Source organism: Zonotrichia leucophrys, chromosome 2 (genome assembly GCF_028769735.1).
Source record: "Zonotrichia leucophrys gambelii isolate GWCS_2022_RI chromosome 2, RI_Zleu_2.0, whole genome shotgun sequence".
NCBI classification, from domain to species: Eukaryota; Metazoa; Chordata; class Aves; order Passeriformes; family Passerellidae; genus Zonotrichia; species Zonotrichia leucophrys.
This window is the reverse complement of record NC_088171.1, coordinates 53,851,458-53,875,985: the sequence shown is the minus strand read 5'-3', so window position 1 is coordinate 53,875,985 and position 24,528 is coordinate 53,851,458. Positions and strand designations below refer to the sequence as shown.

The 24,528-nt window shown below is 40.7% G+C and overlaps 1 protein-coding gene across 7 annotated transcripts in view; it reads right to left on the bottom strand.

Annotated features, from left to right (window-relative positions):
- The window catches only part of GLI3 (GLI family zinc finger 3), a 206,547-nt gene that overhangs the window by 31,637 nt on the left and 150,382 nt on the right, over positions 1 to 24,528 (bottom strand). For 6 of the 7 annotated variants that reach the window (XM_064705024.1, XM_064705027.1, XM_064705025.1 and 3 more), the window contains 3 exons: positions 11,400 to 11,616; positions 9,844 to 9,960; positions 8,429 to 8,569 (listed from right to left, as the gene is read on the bottom strand). In XM_064705024.1, the coding sequence (XP_064561094.1) occupies positions 8,429 to 8,569; positions 9,844 to 9,960; positions 11,400 to 11,616 (475 nt within the window). The remainder of the gene's footprint in view (positions 1 to 8,428; positions 8,570 to 9,843; positions 9,961 to 11,399; positions 11,617 to 24,528) is intronic. The other variant, XM_064705029.1, reaches the window with a different exon arrangement.

Here is a 24,528-nt window from a genome sequence, read left to right as displayed (position 1 = left end):
TGGGATATGCAGACCTCATACCTACAGTGCAAGCCACCAGAGGACCCACTCCTGACAAAACCACCACCCATTCATTTTACAGATTAGGTACTCAAAATCTTGAAGAAAAGTCATGCTTACACTAAAGTTTAAGCACAGGATAACACTGGATTTGTTTCACCACGATAAAAGGCTCATCTGCTTTTCATTTTTCTTTTTCTTTCTATTAAGACAATAGAGACTGCAAAAATGAATCCATACAGCCCAGCCCTTTCAAAACCAAATGCAGAAACTTCATTCATGTCTGTGTTTCAGTTGCCTGTCCCTGCCTCCTTTTGTACACGCTGATCTGCCACTTCTGTCTCAGAAAAAGCACTTCCACCTGCAGATGAGCCAGCACTCACAGATTTCTATTCTTCCCAGGATTGGTTTATTATAGGTAGATTTTTTGGTAGAATATGAGTGAGAAAAGCAGTGCAGAGACATGAAACACCAAGCACATCAAGGTAGATCTCCCACTGGTTCATCCTAGTAACACAGGCTATGTAGCATCAAATCACTTAACAGAAGCAAGGCATGAAAAAGCTGAATAGAAAGAACATCTCTGTCCAGGTGAATCTGCTTTGTCCTGGCCATTTTGTCAGGACTGAAAGGTACCTAAGTTCATGCACAAGCCCAGCCCTCCCTGCAGCTTTTAGGCAGCAAAATTAAGGCAGGGACGGACTTTCCTTTTCTCTCTTCTCCATGATATGCCAACAATAGTCAGGAGGTGAAGAGTCAATTCAGTTTGTTGCTTTACTCTTGCCTATGAGTTTGTCACTCAGTTAGCATGGGCTCCCCTGGGATTTGGCTGGCAGCTTCTTATCCTACATTTCTCCCCAAAACTGGAAGTCACCTGTAAAATATCAGTAACTCGGAAGTGCTCACCAGCTGAACTCTCAGGCAAACACTTCAAGGAAGTATGTATATCCACAAACCACCTAAATAATGCTGTGTGATTAAAAGCATGGACCAAAGTCAAGCCCTGCACAGCCCTTTCCACCCAAGTGCCCACTTACTATGGGTAGACTGGGTAGAGTAACTCCCCAGGGCACAGGGGGAGCACTGTTTGTCCCTACCTACAACAGGGAAAAAGAAGTGTTATTTAAAGGACATATCATAGTATAGCAACCTCTTTCAGGGATACCAATTCAAAGACAATGACTTTGGCAACTCATAAAGCCATAGCAGCAGCAGACTAACAACAAGTTTTCTTAATGCTGTGAAAGAAATGCTAATTACAGAGGAATTAAAATTAAAAAATGATTACATTTCTCTCTCTAAATCCCCTCTTAATACTTCACAGATTAGGGTGGATTTATTTTGTTGTAAACCTTTCTCTATCAAAAAAGAAATCCCCATGTTATTTTTCCCCTTCTTCTCTGTGATTCATCAAAAGCCAGACTCCAGGCAGGGAGACTGCTGATGCACTTGTGTAGTGGAGTGCTTAAGAGGACCTGAGCCAAAGCACAGCTGGCCTTTGGGTCAAGCCCACAGTGAGTAAGATCTCTTCACAAGGCAGCACGGATGACTTTTAACACTGCTGGGAGGCAAAGGGCAGGGTGGTGACTGACGCAGAACAAGGATGTGCTGAGAAGCACAAGCAGGGGCCGTGCCAGAGCCTGGGGGCTACTGAGGCTCCAGAACAGCAGTGAGGTCTGTCTATGGTTACTTAACCTTAAAACCCAACAGCACTTACATGCACACCTCTGATGGGGGGTTAAAGACTTGCTTAATTTAAACAAGACTGTGTTAGATACCCAGACAGAAACCAAGAGAGAATGAACATGCTCTCAAAGGCACAGAGCTGCTTACCAGCTTTGCTATGCCATCTAATAAATTGCTGGCCTATAAACAATTCAACAATTCTGGCACAGTTCAAAAGAATGGGCTCAGCAGCTTATAATCCAACACAGTAAGGTGGTGTCCTAATTAGAAATCAGCCTTTAAACAGGTAATGACGAAGAGATTTCAAAATCCAAAACCTTCAGTACAGATGTCTCCTATGATTATTCGCTATAACCTCTTCTTCTATTCCTTTGTACCCTCACAGCTACAAAGATCAAATATATTTAGGGGGTGGGCAAACTGAAAAAAGCCTTCCTATGGCACTTGCTTGCCACTGAAATAACTCCCTGCCTTCTTCAAGCTGTTCCAACTTTCAGCCCAAGCTTTGGGCTTGTCTCACTTGAAGAGCAGATTTCTTTTGTCCACAGCACTCCTTCCCCAAGTATGAGTTAGGGTCCAGACCCCAGTGAGTAAAAAATAAAACAAGATGAAATAGAATAAAACTACCAACAGAACCCCCTTTGCTGTTGTACGTAAAACATTCTCCTTTTGTCAGGAAAAAATTATTACTATAATGGATTTCATGTTCTTATCTAGTCTTTACTCTTTTCAATTTAAAGGAAACATTCCTGAACCTGTCAGGGCAGTAGCTGTCACTGCCACGCACAATGAGCCTGTGAATGGGCTGAGGCTTCTCTGTGTTACTGTGCTAGAGCCAAACAAAACTGCAATGAAAAAGCACCAAAAACTGCCTCTGCAAAGAAGAACTAAATATTACGTAAATCCCTGAATGTATTTTGAGAAGTATGCAAACTGGGATGTGTAATTGCACCCGTTTGGGATTGTAAGGGACTTGCTTCTCAAAGCTGGGACTTCACCTGCCCCACAACCAGTTTGCAAGGCAGGACCCAGAGAAAAGAGACCACTAATTCATGAACGATAATCTCTCTGTTGGGCCAGATGTGTGCAATTGCCTCCCTTTAGGTGCACATGCCTACTCTGACAGCTGCATCCAACACCTGCTTGGCTTTGGCAGCTTTGGGGTTCTTTGCTTAGAGGGAAGTTTCACCCCCTTCAATGGTAGGCAATGTGCAACTCTCAGGGTCACTTATAGGTCTGGTGCACTGTAGCTGATACTCGGGGGAACTGCTTTAATCTGGTTTACCCTCCTATTGCAGCTGGATCTTTGTTTAGAGAAGAATGGTGAAGCTCTCTCCACTCCTTACCTACAGCTCTTCTACAGGAGAGAAACTGAGGAAGAAGAAGCCACAGGCCAAAGCCAGCACAGCAACAGAGAAAGTGAGACTTTCAAATCTATTGACTTTGAGAGTCCTTATTCTGGGCATCCAAAATCACCCAGCGTAAAGGGGGCTAGTCCTTCAGAGTGGTGTGTTCCCTACCTCCCAATGTTCTTAAGTGTTTTGAGGTGCACAGGATTGATTAAGGCACCTCACAGATGCTGTAAAATCTAAGCAGAGATTGGATGTGGGCACAGTTTGGGGTTTGTGTAGATTTCCACTGGCCAAATTCTGTTGGTTAGGGTAGAACCCACTGTTTTCTGTAGGAACAGAGAGCAAGAACATTAAGAAACTCCAGTCTCAGAATTGCATGTAATGGTTCTTTTGGGTACCCTCAGTGCACTGTGATGCCTTGGGAACATGTGGGGTACCTGAAAAACACAAGAAGCTGCCCTCTGGTGCAATAAGGGAACCATGTGGAGAAGTACAATCCCAGGGGATTGCCAGGGGAGTGCTCCAGTCAACTAGGCTTTGCAAACAGGCAGGAAGACCTCAGCAAATGGAATCCTGAATATAAGCCACTGCTGATAGTTTAGGGCTTTTTGATCTCATCTAATCAAATGTAGCAACAATGAAAGAATTTTATTGCTGTAAAATTCAGGAGAAAACACTAACAAAAAAATAGCTCTACAGTTCTTCAAGCATGTTTTTGAATAAAAAATAATTATCATCAAGGCTACGCAGCAAGGGGGATGAGAAATAGGCAGCACTGCGTTTTTCTGATTGCCATTGTATTAATATTTAACAATAAATTCAGTCATTTCCTTGAAGGATAATTTTCTTAAGTAAACTTTTATCTTTAGCATCTAACCCTTTTGCAATATTTTATTCTTAACTGATTTCTGGGGGAAAAAATGGGACAAACTGCAACAAAAAGCAGATTTATAAATATATACAATATCTTATTAGCTTCTAGGCGCTCACATATTTAAAACAAACTTGAGCTCAGCTAAGCCCAATTATAATATCTCGCTGGGCAGAGAAATTAATTAAACAGCTGAATGATAAAGACCCCAGCAGCAAACTGAGGCTTTAAAATAAATAAGATCGTTCTTTTAATTTTTTGTGGGAAGGAAAAAAGGGATAGAAAGAACCTCTAATAGACATTTCAAACATCAATGTAAGCAGCCTTTCCAGGAGAGCAGTGCACTGTAAATAAGACTACCTGGCGGGAGAATGCAGTGGCAGCTCCAACGTGGCACGCCAACTTTGTGCCTTGCTAATGTGCAACACACGCGCCCCTTTGCATCAACTTCAAATAACCCTGGGATCTCAGCAGTGCAGCTCAGCAACAACCAGAACAAGGGCAGAACTTGTCAGGATTTAAAAGCTTTCAGCAAAACCCTTCAATTGCAGCCGGTACCCTATTCCATAGAAGGATATCAATTATAGATAGTGACTTGCTTTAGCAGTGCAGTCGGTACTGTCAGACGCTAGATAGACAACCATGAAGAATCATGAATCTTTCTATTAACTGTAAGAGAAGGAGGGGGGAGAGGAAGGATGGATAGGTGTTATAAATAAGGCAGAGCGTCTGATGGTTTAACACCTTGCCTTTTGGTGCATGCATCATGAAAATTTAAGCATGCTGAATTCTAAGTGGCTCATATCACTTGAAAATAAGAGCACCTGTGCCAAAATGTCACTGTCAGACCCTTCTGGGTGGGTCAATAATGATTCTTTTAGGTATTAGCTTTTCAGTTATTTATTCATAGCAGCTCAGGTTCTGTTTACAAATTCAGTCAGAAAACATTGGGACCAAAGAACACTTTCAGTGGCCCCTATATTTTACACTAATAACCGCAGGACTTTACTACAGAAATGCAGAAAATTATATCAAATGCTGACTACTGAAATTGCACAACACTGCAGTTTCTGCTCTAAAGCTATACCACATATTTAGACACAGATTTTGTTTGCCTTTACCATTTCATACATGCTAAGTCACATATCACTTTGTAATGCTGATTCAACCAGAGTTGATTGCAAAGTAAATTATGTCTCAAAGTTCCCCAAGAAATAACAAAGCTATCCATATACGACAGAAAGACCAGAATATACACAAACTCATATTTACCTTTTTCAAAACAAATGCATATGTGCTTGTGTATACATCCTATAGATAGTAGGAGTAATTCCATCTATACCATGAACCGTGTGCAGCATCTCTTCCCTTAACACCACAGTTCCTCCAAAGTTTCAGTGCATTGGGAAGCAAGGCTTGGACAACACTGTCCTGTGCCATTGGACATCCTGGGTCTGATCTCTTGCTATTATGCATGGTTACAACTGTACAGAAAGATGGCAGATGTTATCTGGATGAGTCTTGCTAGGGCAATTTAAGCCTTTATTACCTTTATCTATGCCAGTTGCCCCTGCCTTGGTGATTACTACCCCACAGCAGAATCAACAAACCCGGATGGTTATCTACACTTTTGACATCCTGTCCAGCATCTTACTTCCAAACCTTCAAGCTTTTCAAGCTCAGCTGGAGCAGCTCAGGCCCTGCTGAGTCTGCCAGTGGTCTGGGGATCACCAGGAGAGCAGCAGCACGTGCAGCCAGGAGAGGCATAGTGGTAGAACTCTGCTGCCAGATCAGGTAGCCCCTGACAGCACAAACAGCCTGAAGAACGTGGCCCCAGAGCTCCAGGGTGAAAGACCTCAGGCCCGTGTCAGGGGCACTCCTCCTGCCAAGCTTGAGCAGTGCCTGACATTAAAAGGCTTCTGGCTTGGTGAGACCACCAGGTGCTACCAGAGTGTCAGGGCTGTGGAGCCAAGCATGTGCATGGGCCCTGAGACACACACCGTGCCTGTGCCTGTGCCTGGCTCATGGCACACACACAGCACTCAGAACTGTGCTGACACTGATTTAAGCGCAGCTACAGCAATTTACATCTACTTGGATTTACCTACAGTATTTGGATAGGAGGCATCCATGAGTCACATCACTTTTTCACCTCAGATTTTCAAGGACCTAATGCTCAGGGAGAGAACACTTTCTGCCAGAGTGACACACCTAAGCAAAACCAGGACTGCCCTTCCGTGAAGCCCTGCTGAGACCAGACTTCACATCCCCAGCTGCTGCAGATGAACATCAGAGGGCTGTGGCAATCAAGGGCAGATAAAATGTGCAAAAGGCAGACTGGGGTGAGTGGCCAGGCTTTCAAACAGAGTGAGATGTCTAAAGCCCTTTGCAATTCTGGGCAGAAATAACTCGCTCAAGTCCCCCCAGTGGGGCTCTGCCGGAGCAGCAAAAGAAATCACAAACCGTGGCCCCATCACTGAACCCCGCTGACTCCTGCAGCATGATTTGTGCTACTTAAATGTGATGGCTGCCATGATGAATTTATTGTCTTCAGGGTATAAAGTCAAGTCTTGCACCTTGTAATCTAAACACCATCATAACACACCTGAATCCTGAGCCCTGCCAAAAAGAGTTCCATGTCATAGAAAAACTTTTTTATATTCCTTTCCTATGTCTAGAGAAATTTGTTTCAGATGTTGCCATTTCTCAGAAGCATAAGAAATATACTTTTTTCAGTATTGCTGTTGACCATTACAATGCAGGCAGATTCGCTATAAAAATGCCACCAAAACCAACAAATTGACTTTAAAATTACACTCCAGAAGAAGTAAACTACCACCTTGTCAATTTAATTCACTTTAAAATAGAAAACACAAACTGTTAGCTAACATACTCAGTGGACTTTCATTAAATTTTACACCTGGAACATCAAAAATCCTTTTTCTTTTTTTATTGCCAAGGGCATCCTTATTCTGGATTTCTCTTTTATTTCATATATTTCTGTATATATTATTTATTATCATCACTGGGATAATTTCTGAATACTGAAAGGTTTCCCAGGTTTCATAAAGCTTCAGCCTTACAATTGCTAGCAGATATAAACACTGTGCCTATGCAGAGCCCCATATGATGTCATATGGTCTGTTTGCACAGATTCAATTCAAAGACCAACATTTGATCTTTTAATTTAAATGTGTCAAACCACCTGCAGAAGCCATTTGTATGGCATTTCTTCCCCAAAAGGTACTGTGACACCAAAACAGTTTCTCCTCACATTTCAACTTGGCCAATTCAAATGCTAGGGCATTATATGTGCAAAATGTCTCAAAGAATTATTGGGAAAATGTCACATTTTTCATATTATTTTAGTTGTTGATAGTCTTTCATGTATCATTATTGTTGTTACTACTGCTGCTACTACTCAATAATAACAAGAACCTGAAAATACATCTTGATGAGTAACGGCAACACCAAGAGGTTCTCACAGTACAGAAAGTGAAAGCTGACATTGCTTTACTAAAGTCAGCTTTGCAGGATAAGCTTACCATTTGGCATAGTGCTTGGAAATATATGGTGGGTTTGTTTTTATTTATTTTGGGTGAAAAAGTGGATATTTCAACTAGTTATTTCAGAAGTACTAGCCACATTCTCTAATAGATTTTACATGATCTCCAGTAAAGTATTAGACAGTTTTCTAAACTAAATACAATTCTGTCACACTGCTCATTTGCTGAGGATGTTTCTCTCTGTTCTGTACTAGGAATTCCATTTTTTTTCAGAGTATTCAATATGTTCTATGATGCCAGTAAATAGGAGAGGTGCTGCTACTTAAGGAGGTTAGAACTGCAAAGGATTGTACTTGTCAGGTTGTCATCTGAATTTTGATTGCTCACTTTCTATCTTACAATACTACCAAACAGTACAAGTTGTTTGTTTGGGAGAGGTGGCAGAGAGCAATAAAAAATAAGGGAGACAGAATTAATATTTGGTGTAGTACAGAAAAGATTCCACAGTTTGCTTTTGCTGAATTACTGAAGTAATTCAATCCTCAAGTATTTAGCCAAATAATCCCTTTCGGTTTACACACAACAGTAAATTGATAGCAAAACCTCTCTTAGGGAAGGGAAAAAATTCCCCTCACCCATTTCTACTGTTACAGCCCCTTTGGGGAGAAAAAAATCAAACTTGGCTAAAGGTTAATAATCATTCATGTCCAGCTTACTATTACTCAATAACTATCAAAGTCTCTAACTCAAAATAGCGTTTGCTGGCTTACAGGATCAGAGCCATTACAATCTCTGTGGAAGACTTTATTGAATTTTACACTAAGCTTTAGCTGACTGAACAGGTCAAGCACTGTGGCTTCGAGTTTTCTTTATTCTCAGAAACTCATAAACCCCTCTCCAGTTTGCAGCTCTGTTAGCTAAGAAACTTGACTCAGCATAGGGTCAGAGAAGCTGACCCCCATGAAAAAGGTCAGGCAGGTTTAAAACCCAGTTCCTGAATACCATTAACTTACATGCACTAGCTGTTCCTGCGTGTCAAACTCCCGGGAACAGCCTTCCCAGTGGCAGTTTGTCTCATAGACCACTTCAGGCTCCTGTTTGCTTTCATCTTTGTCCCCTTCCTCTTTTACCAAGGTCATTCCTTCTGGCTGTTCCTGGAGAGAGGAAAAAAACAGGGGTGAGAAGAAGAGAGAGGAAATTCTGAAACTGAGGAGGAAGAAAAGTGAATTACTTCAGCATTAAAAGAAAGATGATGGGGGTGTGTGTGTGGGTGTGTGGGTGTGTGTGTGGAGGAGGCAGGGGAGGGAGGACTATTTTACTCTCACTCCACTGTGCTACTACATTCTACAAAATACAGAAGCCCAAAACAGGCTTGATAAGCCAGAAGCCTTTTGCAAACTATACATGAAAAATAAATTCTTCGCACCCTTTACATTTCAATTAAAATAAATCATAATGGCCTGGCTTTATTTAAGCAGCTTGTTATTTGTGCACCTGGCTTTCATGATTCAGTGGCACCACTAATGTGAAAGGCACTATTGAATTAATTGGAATTTGATTTTAGCACTAGGGTTGGACAGAAACTGGATCACCAGTAATCCAGTGTGTTTCCATTGTTAGAACAGTAACAGGTTTGCATGCTAAAACCTTTTCAAGAGCAGACTGGTAATTTTTGAGTTATCTGTTAGTCTGTTCTTGCCCTTAACATGTGCACAAAAGGGGTGAGCACGGAGCAAAAGTATCTAATTTTGGGGTTAGATTTCCCACCTCCAGTTCATCAGGCTGCCTCATTCTTGCCAGCTTGTTATTTGCTGAGAGAGTCAGATGTTAGCATAAACATTTGGTTCAGATTATGCACTCCTGCTATTTTTCCATTTCAAACCTGCTGAAGGATTTAGGCAGACCTCTGCTTTGTTTTCATGGATTCACTCACAAGACTGAGGCTCTGATTCTCATCTCCCCTGAGTCACTGTAAATCAAGAGTCACTCTACTAAAACCAGAGGCATTAACTGGTATAGAAAGTACTGCAAACGAGACTGGAGCCTGACACAGGGGCCTCAGTGCAGAACAGCACTAAGACCCAGGAAAAGTCAAGGTGGCCTTAAGTATTTTTGCTGAACAGAAAACATGTCCTTAATAAAGACCTGAATGTCTCTTGTTCACTTTTCCATGGCAAACAGAGTGTTGAGCATGCTCGGACTGCTCAGAGGTGCCTCTCCATCCTCTCCTTCCTCTCTGCCCTCATCCTGCCACAGACCCTGCACCCCAGGAGCTGCTCCCATTGAACCTGGCTACTGCGAGCCGAGGCTGCCCGTGTGTGCAGCACACACAGTGCAAGGAGCCTGAAAGCCTGTGTGCCACAGGAAAGGTGCATTCTCGCTCCAGCAGCAAGAGGGAAGGCTCATGCCTGGAATCTGGCTGCCATACCTGCATGCTTCCTGCTCCTGGGCTGGGGAGGTCCTCGTCAGGCTTTATCTTGGAGCGCTTGTTGTGCATGGGGTCTCCCGTGCTGCTCACTGCAGATTCACTTGTGGGCTTGTTCTGCTGCAGACAGGGGGGGATTTTTTTTTCCCCCAGAAGAAGACAAAATTAGACTGTGATAAATATGTGGCTCCAAACAAAAATAACGTAGCATCTGCTCAGCAACTTTGTATGGAGAAGCTGCACTGTTAATTATATTAGATATGCAATAACATTGTTCTTCAATTACATAGCTTTAACTCATGGAAGAGCTGCATTGCTCAGCCTGGTAGCAGAAGACGGAGGGAGTGGGAAGGGGAGCATTTGATGCAATTCCTTGCTACAAACCAGTGCTAGTTTTGTCAGAGCAGCGAGAGGTAGGTGATTTTCCACATAATGACAACTTTGGAAAGTCAATTATGAAAAGGAAAATCCCTGCATGCTCAAAGAAACACAAGAGAAACATTTATTTCTTCACACTTGAAGGAAAGGTTTGCATTTACTATCTTCACACAAGATCTCAGCTTTGTCACTATGTTTCCCATTATAATAGGTGGATAGGAAGAACTGAATGCTGGCGTGAGACTCAGCCAAAAAATCCTAGATGAAGTCCTGGATTCTCACAAGTTAATAGCAAAATAGTTGACATAAACAGGCCAGAATCTTGTTTTTCTCTTGTTCTGCTCGACTGAACACCATTATCTACACCTGCAAATGGATCTTGTAGGAATCCAGAGATCTTTTAGAGATATCTGAACTTGCAGGGACCCCACAAAAAAATCAATATGTTTTCTACAGCAGTATGTTCTTCCTCTGTATTTGTAAAAGCTAGCCAGGAGATAAACAGCTTCCAGACTGATAAATAACCTATCCCAGGTCATCCAGAAACAAACAGCACTAGTTAATAACAGGCAAATCACAAACCGTGATAAACTCCACATTAGGGGCTTGATTCACTGCTGCTCATTCCCAGCTTTGATAATACACCTTACTGAAATGATTAATTCAAACTCAGTAAGTCCAATTTGGCACAAATCAGAGAAAAAAAACTTCAATCCTCTTCTCTGTCTTTGAGTTACTTTCTTGCTCATAGAATGACTTGCTTCAGGTTACTCACAGCTGTACAAGGAGGGCAGAATATGACCCTGTCTATCCTAGGGTCAGCCTGATTTGAAGGTGAAGCTGCTAACCTTTGAGACATTGCTGTTTTGATGTGTTTTGCCCCTTTTCTTGCTCCTCACCTCTACTAGCTTCCTGTATAAGATCAAGGGGAGGCAGTATGGAACGAGAAGCTGCTGCACTAGACTGGAATATTTATGAGGACTAAAAAGCACACTACCAATCAGAAACTGCACCAACTGCACTCCTGCGATTCATAATAAAGTGGCTGCAAACACGGGAGCTACAAGAAAGCTGTTATCAAAGGGTCTCAGTGACAGCGGTGATTAATTGCCATCAAGACAATGCCATTTATTTAATTTTTAAATTAATGGGAAACAAAGGTTTCATTTGTTGTCTCTCACCTGTGTGGACTCAGAAGGTCCAGAGCTGACCTGGACAGGGTTCAGGACACTGGGGATGCCAGGGATAGGTCTCTGGGTAGGAAAAGTTGGAGCAGGATGGATGAGTGGAGGGCTGTGTCCAAAGGCTGAACCTAGGGTTTGCTGACGACTTATAATTTGCTGATGCATTTGCTGGAGGGATACTGGTGTAGGAGGGTATGTGAAACTCAGAGCAGGGCTGAATTTGGGAGAAAAAGGAGGGAAGAGGGAGGAAAAAGATGAGGATCATTACGGTAAGGAACTTTACAGATTAAAACCTTAAAATATATTTGATACCTTTAAACTACTGGAAGCCAGATTTCCCCCTCCCCCTCATATCCTTCTTCATGCCCCAAAGGATGATAAATCCTGATTTTAAATCCAGAGTTGCCCTGGATTTACTAGTGAGTACAAAAATGGTACCATAACAAAACATAACATTTTTTCATAACCTCTACCAGGAAACCACAGAAAGTGGAACGAAATAAAATTCAGAAAAACTGAAATAAAAGGCAGGTAGTTCAATAATAGCTATTTATTGCAATAACAAACTTTATATAAAGAAAAAGAATGGGTGCCTACATGCTTTATAGTACTTTTATTGATAATGCAGTTCCCCTATGTTCGTGTGTATGAAGCAGTTCCTTTAATCTTGGCTCATGCTACACTTTTTCATATGTCTCTAGATCTTATTACAAGAGGAGAGAAAATCAATTGGTTAAATGTGTTCTGAACACCATGCTTGTCATATCACTCATTTGTTTGCAAAGATGGAAAGCTCAGTTCATCCAGAATGTCACCTAAAGAATTTCCATCAGCGCCGTTTGGTTACAGAAACTGATGGATTAACCTTTCCCCTCTGAAATCGGTGATCAATGACTTCCAATGTAGAAATATTCCAATGGGAAAGCACTTCTCCTTCTTCCAGTTAAACAACATTAAATGTCTATTAAAGCCCATTATGTATGTTAATACCTGTCATCACTTCATTACTTCACCGCATTTCCCAGACCACAGTGACTTAGGGGGAAATTACACTGCCATCTAAGGACCTATTTTGTGGCTAGTGCAAAAGCATTCTTTGTGTCACACTTGAGAAATAAATGGTGTGGAACTAAATCTTCACACACAGGAGTAAGAGATCCTCCTGAAAATATTTGCCAATAGCTTCCAATCATAAAGGAAAAAAAAAAGAAAAAGAATATTCATTGATTAAAAAAAAAATACACTGAACTACCAGAGTTCAAGTTCAAAAAAGCCACAAGAATATAAAACATTTTGTCTCAGAAAAGAGGGGTGTGGACATTATATCTTCCAAGAATCAAGGCTTTTTCCAATGTCAAATTTGTCCAAATTAACAGTCTGGAGTCTTAATTGCTGTTGCTGTTAAGTGCATTAACTGAAAATACTGTGATACAAAAAGCCAAAATCATTTCAACCATTTTAAGTAATAATTCTTCAGAAATTCTGTGTTCATTAATATGACTATACATTTTGTCTGTTTGACTATAATCCATAAAAAGACAGCTTCAATGTGATTACATTACTATTATTCCTGGTGAGAACTCTGCATTACAACAGTTTGCCCATTTAGGATGGAATATCATTAAGAATACCCTGGGAGAATTTTACTGGTCTTTGAGGAACTCTCTTTTCATTCTGCATTGTATTCTTTCTAATAAAGGGAGGCAGAAATGTAGTGAAAACAGTAATTGTTCACAGCAAGAGTTAGGGAGAAATCAGTAATAATATTCAGTTATTGAAGCTCTATAGTCCCTGCTAGTGTTCCTGTAAGCAACCATGAATGATTACAGCACGACTTAGCTAAGGTAGCCACTATGGATGATTAATAGGACATTAATCAAAAGATGCATATCAGGCTTAGAATTTGTTCACAAGCTTTCTTCTAATAGCTGATTTCATGTTCACTGAGCTCTATGCCAGTTTGTTCAATTTATTCTTCAGTGTACAAGCCATTCATCAAAGAACATAATGATTTAACACCCCTTTTCCTTTTTAGTGAACAAACATTGCTAAGTGTAACTACTCTGGTCTGTTCATTAAAAACCACACAATTACACTGCCACAGATGAGGTGGAAAACAAAGCCTCTTTACTACACCCTGGTGTTTTTTGCTTCCACACATACCCTGTGAGTTCACCTCATACACTCAAACACTAGACGGCACCATCCTGAAGATGCTGTCAAATTCACCAAGATCAACAAACACGACGAGCAAACAGTTTAGATGAGGTGTTTTATTTCTCTATGAGTGGTTAAATCCTAGGACACTCTCACCCTTCAGATGAGTCAGTTTAAAAGAAAAAAATAAATGGGCTGATTTCATTGGCAGTTCCAAGCACACAGCAGCCTTTGGAAATAAAGGTTGAATTTTGGGGGTTTTTTGACTTTTTTTTCCATTTCACCATGAACAACAATACCTATCTTTGCAAAACTTTGGTAATGTCCTTCTGAGCCTACATGGTAAAAGGACAATTGTATGACTCAAGCAGGGCAGTGCTTAAACATTAAGTACATACACTTGCTATTCCCCTACCCACATAAATTAAAAGGGCCTCCACCAAAGGGAGAGATTTTACCTCCTAGAGATCTCCTTGTTATCTACATCTGTCTTCACACTGTACAAGCAGTATCCAGAAAGAGGATGCTAAGCCAGGCATCGACAAAATTGTAAAGTACAACAGAGGAGAGAGACATCATCTTAGCAAGAGGTTCTTACTGGAAAACAGTGACAGCAGCAGCAGATGCATTAACACACATCTGGACAGATGTGCTAGGCAAAGGAGGAATCCTCTTTTCTTTAGTATCTTCCTTTTACCCTGTGCTCATCAGCAATGGTTGAGCCTAAGGTATTAGGATTTTCCTATGGACCCTGAAAACCCGCACTTCATTCCCTCTACCTCCAAACTTCAAACATCTCGGAATGAAATGAAAAGGTGATTGTGAGGGAACACAGGAATAGCCAGCACAGCCAAGGGGAGTAACTCAGAAATGGAGACAATGGTTCAGCCATCAGGGCGACTTCTTAAATAGCTCAGGTATCTGCCTTCAAATAACAATTCACTCCAGCTGTTTCTGGAGAGCTCCTCATAAGGCAAGTTGACCTGGCTGGGTTTAATGTCACTCACATGCAAGGTGTTGTCACTGGGCAGCCTGGAGGATTTTTCTGATTTGAACAGATCAGAGGGTTCTGAAGAGAACAGAAGGTGGTAGGTCTTTCTCTGCCTTTCAGAAACCATACAATAAAGTTAATGCTGAGGGCCAAAAAGAAGAAAAGTAAATCAAAGCCCTCAACATTGCTGGCATGGTGTGCTCTACTGGGAAGGGAAGGCCTGGATTCCTGCCCTCCTTCCCAAAGTTTCTCACTGCACTTTCTTCAGCAACTCCTGAATACAGGATGGATGGGGAATCTCTTTAATGAAGAGCCCCATGTGATCCCCTATGTCCTCCTCCTGGCCCTACCAAGCTCACACTGCTTCCCAGCCAGGCAGCCAGCATCAGCAGGGACGGCGGACAGCGGCACGAGGTGCCCTTGTCCAGTTGTTCCAACAACGTCTGCTTGTAAATGTGCAGCAGTGTCACTCAGGAACCACCTAAAATTCATGCCCAAAAGCAGTACACAAGACCTGAAAGTAGTAATTTTGAGACTCTGTAACTACTAAAACCAACAACCAGCTTTTCAAAAGCAATGAGTAGTTCCAGGGCCCTCATTTTGAGTCATGTTTATTTTAAGACAGTTTTAAGAGGCTGCATTTCAGAAAAGGAGAGCTCAAGACTTCCAAAATCCAGATGCCAGAAGAACACGTGACTCCTGCCCCAATTGTTCATATTTTCCAAAACACCAACCACTTTCAAAAAATCTTGGATTCACAGAAATGTAAATGAACTATGAATCTTTTCCTTCCATCTACCTATTGAGATATGAAAATTTACACCACTGGAGGGAATTTCATTTGTATTTCTCTTACAGACTTCTAAAGAAAATAGAAAAGAAGATGAAAGCATATATGGCCACTAAAAATTACATGCCAGTTATCTTTTTAGTTGCTGAGTTTTATGAGAAATAAGGGCTAGAAGAAACATGTAATATTTCTGCTTAAGCATTCAATAACTCATATACACTGACAGAAAAGTCCATCAGTGATATCATTTATCATACTGTGGGCTTCTGTGTCTCTCTGTCAGTCTGTCTGTCTGCCTCTCTTCTCCTCATCTGCAAAGTCTCAAACCCCCTTCACTGGAGGTAATGCAGGGCACTGGACTACATTGCAATTACATGAGCACATCAAATTTTAAAGAACAGACTTCAAGAAGAAAAACAGACGTTATAATCAAAACCAAACTTTGTGGCTACTTTGTGGCTGTCCTGCTAACAAGGTTGTCCAGTTTCTGGTCACAGCTGCGGAATTTACCACAAAACATCTGTGAATTAAAGTCAGAAAAAAATCTTTCTTTCCTATACATTGCATAGGTGTGCCTAAGGAGGCAAAAATGCTGACAAGATTCCAATTTTGTGAATACTACAAGGATTGTCTCACTGTATCACAGTAATTTTCTTCTCCAAAACTCTGAAGGCACCCTCTTTGGATTATAAAATGCAAAGTTCTGCAAGATCTGATGCATGGAAATCTCGCACAAGTATCTGAGTGCTTTTCCTTTTCTGGTTCTGCCTTTGCAAGGTTTTAGGACGAGAGCTTCCCAAGCATGTTAATGAGGGAGCATTTAATGAAAGACATAGGGGAACAACTTGAAAGAGAGTAAAAAAAAAGCATTTGTGGACTTTTAGAATAGCTGCAGACATAGCCAGCAGGTTCATATGTGACTAGACAAATCCAAAGACAACAGGTCCATAAAGAAATACTGAAGGGAACAAGCAAGAGTGTATACTTTGGGGTTGCTAACCTAAAGAACACTGATGCTGGGAGAGCACAAAGAGAACAAAAGTGAACAAGCAGGAGGGTTCATGTGCTTCTTAAATAGAATCCCCTGTTTGAACCAATACAGACACACTAACTAGAGTAACACCTCTAGTTTGACCCAGTGGGATATTTCTGATGTTTTTAATTTTTTGTTCTTCATTTTTAAACTTCAGAAAGATAAATTTGTTTCTTTGGGGTATCTTTATTTATTCATATAGAATCACGTTATGTTTACCATATTAAAAGTTTGTTTCCTATCCTCTATCTTAAGTATTTCCTGTGTCAACTGAAGATCCAAAACTTGGTTATTCTACGCAGTACTCATTATCTGCCTTCCCCCTAAACTCTTTTCCTTTTTTAATAGTTGAAATTATTTCTATATCTTCTTCCTGTCCAGTCTGGAAAAACAGATAAACTCTATTTCAACTCATCTATATGGCCTCTGATCTTTTTCTTTGCTTGTCCTTGTCGTACCCAACTGCCCAACAGCTTTTGAAATAAAACAATTCCAGGTCACTGGACAGGAACGTGGGGCATAATGAGACACACTGTGTGCCCTAGATCATGGGGCAGGAGAGGGCTTCAGGCCTTTTGGCCTTGGAAGGGTCTTTGATGTCTGGGTGGTGCATTCACAATCCTAACATTGCTTCATGAGGGAAGGTGCAACCAGCACTGCAAGGGGACATGCAGGCCCCTCCTGACTTGTGGAAATGCCTTGGCACTCCCTGTTTGCCCTACAGCCTCCATCACTCGTTCTTGCCATCAGGGACCTACACTAAAAAGACCAAATAATACAAATCCCCAGTTCAAGAAAGAGCTAAGTAATTTGTAGGTAGACTGCCTACATGTTCAATAAAGTTGATCATCATGAACTATGATAACACCTAATTAACTTTAAAATGCACTTCTGATTGCAGCAATTGACCTACAATATATGTAATACTCATGCTCAAGTAGGTACAGATCTCATCACTTTGTCTCACTATCCCTTAGAGCTGCATGAAACCTGTGGACAAGGGAAACCAAGAAATCAGGGTTAGTAGGAAGCTACTAATGTTGGAAGAATACCCAGACTCACTGAATTCAATGATGTTTTCATCCTTTGCTTAGACCAGGCCAGGATTTCACCTTTAGTTTTTAATTTTGATTTTTGAAGTCCTTAAAAATTGCTTAAGAAAGTTGTTAAGAGTCAAACAAGGACCTTTACTGTTTTACAAATGGACCCAAGTACTGTTCAGGAAAACACCCTAATAACTCTTAAATACTTCTGAAGTGGGACTGACTTCAGCAAGTCCTTAACTGCTGTTCTAAAGCCTGGGTCTTACAGACACAGTAATCTCAACTGAGGTAGGTCATAATACAATACTGAGGTAGGTTATACAATACAATAAGTTAACAGCGATCAAATACTGGTTTTCGCATGCCTAGATGCTTTTAAAAAAAATAAAATCTAATTTAAGAAACAGCTTCATTCATCCCATGATAAATCCCATGTAGGAGCCTCTGTTCAAAACACAAGACATCTGTTAAGCGTGGCTGGGAGCTGAGCCACGGGTGCTGAGAGGATCTGCATAAGCTGACTTCATGCATAGAAGTTGATCTAGATCTTCTGATGGAACAATGTGTATGTATGTATAAGATGCAGCCAGGAACACTGCATATTCAGATGTGAAAAGCTGTGGACAGTCAGCATAGTTAGACCTCAGCAGAGGCGTAGAAGAAAACAAGCCAGAGAGTTCTCCTTAGACAAGGATGCAGAAGATAAGAAGCAACCATTAACAACACGTAAGAAAACCATCTCCTGTTGTCTAAGTTGGCAAAAACAGGAATTATGTATGTTCCTTGTAAACACACAGGAGGGAGTGAAAAGAAGTTTCCAACTCTGTCCTCCACTTGTCCTCAAGGCAGCAGCCAGCAAGGGTGAATGTTGACAATTGTTCAGGACACACGAGTGACAAATCTTTTGGCAACCTTGCAGCCCTGAACAGATTTGTGAAACTCTTACTGTTTCAAGTGTCTTAGACACAACCCAAAAACCAACAGCATTACAGAAGAGAGACTATAAAATGCACTTCTGTTTGGAGCAATTTACCCATAATATATCTAATACTTTTTCTAAGAACAAATTGTGCTTTAAATTCAGTTCCTCTCCCTGATTTTTTTTAACTGACAACACTGCACTTTGAGTAGGCAAAGTGCAGGAAAGTCTTCCTTAGTTTTTATGGCTTGCTATTTAAGTACGGGGAAAACAATACCAAACTTTGACTATGAAACCAGACATAGTGTGATCTTGAATGCACGTATGAGACTTGAAATCCTTTGAAAAAATATTTCAAAAATAACTAGTTTTCAAACATCCCTCAGCATTTGTAATATTGACACATAACTTAGCGAAAAGGCATCTAAATGAATTGGTAAAAAGACATATCCTGCATCTAATAAAGTAGAGCATGCATTTTACTAGGTGTTCCAGTTTTCATCAAATAATAACCATCATTGTACAATCGTATTTAATTCACATACATCAGTGCCCCCTTTTTTTCTTTTACTTTTCTATTACCAGTTTAAAATTAACAGGGTCTGTGGTTTGTACTTTCTCTTCAGCTTGCCTTATTATCTATTCTGTTTTATCTGCTAGGCTAGGTGAAATTTTTCTTCATGAATACATTGCCATATCCGGAGTAAAATGGCATAGTTTCACTGAGAGCAACGGGGCCACACTGATTAACCTTACGTGCTCAGACAGCATTGTCAGCTTTGTCCTTCTCACTGGATTATTCCTGTGAAGGAATCCTTAGGATCCTAACTGGACTTTGTATTAATGGTACCTTGCATAATTTATCTGTGCTCCCTCCATGGAAGTTCATGCCACTTCTAGCAAACATAATTTTGAATTAAATTCATGGCTAAGCACTTTCAGGCTTCTAAAACTGGTATAATTTATTACATTCAAAGTGCTAATTAGTACTTGCTTTTAGGGTCTGAAAATGAAGTAATGAAGTGCTAAACTCCAGCACACTTGTATTGGCTTGAGAACTTTCCTGGAACTAATATTGCTCTGGGTTCATTGAATGAATTTAAACTCTTTGAGTAACACTGAACCAGTCTGGAGCAAGCTGCTTCAAATGGACTTTTAATGACAAGATCTGTGACACACAGATTTCCAGGCATGTAGACATAATCTCACTGGTATATAGGCACACCTGTACCTGTAAATGTGCATGCAATACGTGCCTGTGTAGTCTGCATTCTTTATGTTGCTCAGCTCCTTAGATTTTACACTTTCCAAAGGCAGAATTCTTGCCATTCATGCTTCTGGTGAGAAACATCCACCACTTTCTAATGCAAGATGTAAGTGACCTCTGAAACAATCTCCCTGAATGTCACCCTCCCATAATCTACATGAGCTCTGTGCAGGAGGCCAGCTGCATGGTTATACTTTCACAGAGCCTGATAAAGATGCAACTTTCTGTAATACTGGTGAATTTCACTTTTATTCACTTTGTGCCACTTCTCTGCCATTCACACTTCTTGAAAGAAGGTATGAAATGAAGCTATTATTGCAGGATGGAGCATTATATTCCCCTCTCTAGATTACCCACAGTACCTGACTATGGAGAATAAAGCCCTGTGTTGCACATATGTGAAGGTCTAGTTATAGTAAGACCTGTTTCAGTGGGCTTACACTTGGACTGAATTTGACTCAGTCTGAACTGAAACAAAGCCTTCATTTACAACATATTGCAAGTAATTCATTAGAAAGCTTTTATTGTAAGAAAGGCTTTCAGTCAAAGTCAGTGCTGCATCTAACTTAGGCAGATCCCAATGAGTGATAATAAAACAACAAAATACCTATATTGCTGACATAATAAACAAACTCTTTATCCTACACATCCTATCAAAACAAGCTTCTTGCAAAACATTATTTTCAATGTATTTTGTTCTACCTGTGCTATGCTAAACATGTCCTTTTAAATTTCACTAACCAGCATTTGACCATGCCCTTTTACACAGATATAATTACAGAAATATACAAACTTACAATTTACAGTCTAAAACACAAATCAAAGGTAAGAATTAAGTAGCTGGATTTAAGTAAAGGTTAGATTCAAATTCTCAGATGGGGTCTTCTGTTTCATTGTGCAATTGTCAGCAATCTGGGCATGGAGTTGAGAAATGAAAAAAATTATATCTGCATATGTGACAAAATTATTTTGAGCAGCATGGTGAAAGCTAAGTGGTTATCTTTAGAGCCCAGTGTGCTAGATGAATGAGCAATACTGATAGCAAGATGCATATCGATACTGAAATGGAGTCAGAGCTACTCATACACTGGTTCTAAATTAACTGAGACAAATGACAGGAAGCACTTGCTTGTCTCAATGCAGAATTCAATGAAGGAATGAAAATTTGATCAACATGAAGCTATGGCAAAAATATGTTAAAAAAATTGGCTGGAGAAAAAACCTGAAAAAATCATGGTGCATTTAAATTGCTGCTCCTCCGCTGGAATATTATTGCATGTAGTAGAAGGAGAGTTTCAGACAGTATCAGCAGAAAAAACAATGCAAGAACTCTAAGGAGCAGACTGAAAACAACATCAGAAAGGAGAGGAATAAGAGGAGACATAATAAGAATATATAAAATATTGAATAAAGAAGGAAGATTGAGAACATGAGGGCTTCCTGTCTTATAACTGAGACATTCTGTTCAATTCAAAAACTGGATAATTTAAACCTGATACTCCTTCCTTTTTTTTTTTTAATTGAGTCTATAATTATACTGTTGGGCTCTCTGCTAAAGATACTTTCACTTTTCTCTGTTGATAACTTTATACTTCATTTGGATATATCTTAAGTCTATTTTTATTTTTCTCTTTATTTTCTCTTTGTACTTGCAAAGGGAAGCTGGAAAAACTATTATCTAGTCACTCATCTCTAGCTACAACGCACTGACTCATTATACAACAATCATTCTATACAAGGATGAGGAAATAGTTGAGAATCCAATACCTGCTTGCAGAAACACAACTCTTGTCTTCCTCATTGATGTTAATCCATTGCTGTCTAAGCTCACTCTACAAACCTGGCTATCTCTTTCTAGTGCTCTTTGTGAAAGTATCCTTGCCACCATTCCCTGACTTCAGATCAACCCAGAGCAAAGGGACAGGAGCCAGAGCAGCCAGGGCCTGGCTGTAATTAACCACATTGTGTTAATTGTTCTGATGCTATCAGGGAAGCAGGGCAGCACATGGGGGGAAAAAAAAGTGCTACTGTGTTTTCTTGGTTTCTTTCAAGGAGATCCCAAAGGGCTCTTGCGCTCACATGAAACTGAATTTTTGCAGCTTATGAGATGATAGCTAAGTTATATTCACAGTTATATCTGCCTAGACCCAAAGAAAATCTCTTGTAGTAGGTGGAATTACTGACTTAAACACCTTGAATCTGACAGGGAATTCAGATCACTTTCTGAAAACTGACTTTGTAATTTTGGTATCACAGCATTGCCGAGGGTCTAGAGGTTCTAAATTTCAAATCTTATAGAACATGAAGTCCCAGCCTCCTGTGTTTATTAAAGACCAGTTAATCTTTTGTAAAGGTTTTGAATCAGTACTCTTAATATCATGGGAAGTGATTACCCCCTCTATACTCACTCTAAACCATGCTGTCTCTCAAAAAGAAGTGCTACTGAAGTGCAAAGTCTAATAATTGTCACAGGTAGCAGATATAATATTAAGTACGTCTTGACAAAGGATTAATAGCAGGGGTGCTGCACTGCAGGACTGAGGCAGGTAACCAAATGAGTAAATGTCAAATGAAGGATTATCCTCATTTGATGCTACTTCACACATTTCCTTTCTGCATAATCTCTCCCAGCTGAGACCTAAACCAGGTGTTTTCAAATGCACAAAGTAGAAGCTCTACCTGGTGTGCCAAAGCAGATCCACTATTAGCTGTCAGCAGGAGTGTCATCTCCTTTTCAAGTACTCAGCCAGCAGTCAGGGCACAGCCTGCACTGCCAGTGACAATGGCAAAGCACCCGCCAGGCCCAGCTCTCTGGATTGTGCTGAACTACTACTAGTATTTATTATTCAATCTACCCATGTCAAAGACCAGAGCCCTCCTGTGCTTGGCTTTGTACAAACAGAGACCAAAATGTGGCTCTTTTCACCTCATTTCATCCTCAGCATCCCACAGTGCTCATACAGAGGATCCAATGCTGAAAAGCTGTGTGAAGCACAGGATGTAATCTTTTGGCCTCTTTTTTTAGCCAATGCAAAGACACTTTGGAGACACTTTCTAAACACAAGTAGTACCTTTACAAAAATGGGTGTGAAAGGGCATTGAGCCCACAAAATTAAACCTGCCCAAATCTTTATGTGCTGACTCATCAGCTTTTAGTTAGGTGACAGCACACCCCTTTTCTCCTCTGCATGATTCTTAACTCATTCAGTCCACAAGACACACAGTAGCCTTCAGCAAGAGGCCCTCTGGTACTTTTCTTCTCTGTGCCCAGAGTAATGCCCACAGACCTTCCTTCCCTTGTATTTAAACCATCAGTGAATAAATCATTACTGACACCCTCCTGAGCTTCTCCACTGTGCTCATCACTGTATAATCTAATTGCTTCACAAAACATTAATGCTTTCAACCTCCCTCTGAGGTGAAGGGGAAGGATTCATTTTGAACAGGAACATGAATCAAAGAAAGATGGAGGCAGAAAGTGTCACTCATTGGGGTTGCCCAATTTCAGTCAAGAAGATCTGGGCTAGTTAACATGACACAGTATACAAAATGTTCAAAACATCTGTCAGCATCTTCAAATCATGGCTGTGAGCAATTTGACTCCTCTGCAAAATTAAGAGTGGTAGGCTGGAACTCCAGAAGACAAACTGAGCCTGATGGTCACTCCTGACTAGTTTACTTAGCCCAGCATCAGTCAGGAATCGTGCTGCAAGAGCACAGTCTGCCCTCCAGGCAGCAACCAGGTACGAGGCTCCCTCCTCTTTTAGGCTGCCTGGGACAGTGAGGCAGTGTCCTGTGGCTCTCACTGATCCACAGAGGATGCTCAGCTGTTCAGGCTGTGCACTGAAGAAGACAGGGGTCCTACAAACACTGTGCAACCCTGAAGTTAAAGATGGTATCAGAGCACAATCACAAGGGGGCAGTACCTTCATTCTCTGAATGAGCGGCTTCTGCCTGCTTTATTTTGCAGCCTTTCCCCTCTCCCGCTGCAAGTCTATGCTGTGTTATAGAAAGGCATTTTGTGCCAACTTGCTTAGCCTGTACAGTTTCTGGGCTGACTCCTGTCTCCTCTAAAGACTGCTTTCTGTTTCACAAAACTGTTACGGCTGGACAGACAGCTGAGCCTCCACAGGCTTCCCAAGGAAGCACCAGAGCTGCAGCTGCAGGGAAAGGTCCTCCTTCCTATCTGTGGGCCCTGGATTGGAACAGGCTGAGTGCTTAGTTTATTTAACACATGCTAATAGAAACCTCTTAAGGACTTATCACTTGGCTAAATGGGACAATTTCTCAAAAACAGCAGAGATCACATCTGTACCATCCAGGCAACATTCCTGGCAAAGTTCAGCTTCCCAGTAAAAAGGCAATCGTTCTTCTAGCTTGAAAAGAAAAATCTCTTCTTCCCTAACTTCATTTGGATAAATTAACAATCTTGCTGATGTTTTTTGGAAATATTCAGCATTAGATAGGTATTTACCATGAAAACTGATGCCAAGTGTAAACTATTTGGACTAAGTTAAAAAAGGTAGGAAACAACATCAAGAAGTAGAAGGACTATGTAGTGTTAAGTATAGTTAATCCTACTGATACTATGGAAAACAGAAATTCTTCCTGTCTTGCAATTCCATCTAGTGCCTTGCTGAATTGTACCATTTTCTTGCAGCAACTCTGATGACATTAACCTGCAAGTTTCCAGAAGCTGGCATTTTAAACCAGGAAATGTCGTTTTTTTCCTAGACTTTGGTCAGGGTTGCTGACAGGATTTTAAATGGGATGAACCTATGGTTTTATTCAATACAACAGTTCTTGTGTTGAATGCATTATTTGCAAGACAGTGAATATTAAATTAGGTTTTGCTGACAGTCCTGTTGGCATTTAGTCTTGGAATTTATTAAGGCAATGAAATGTGGTTTGGGTTTAATACCTTAC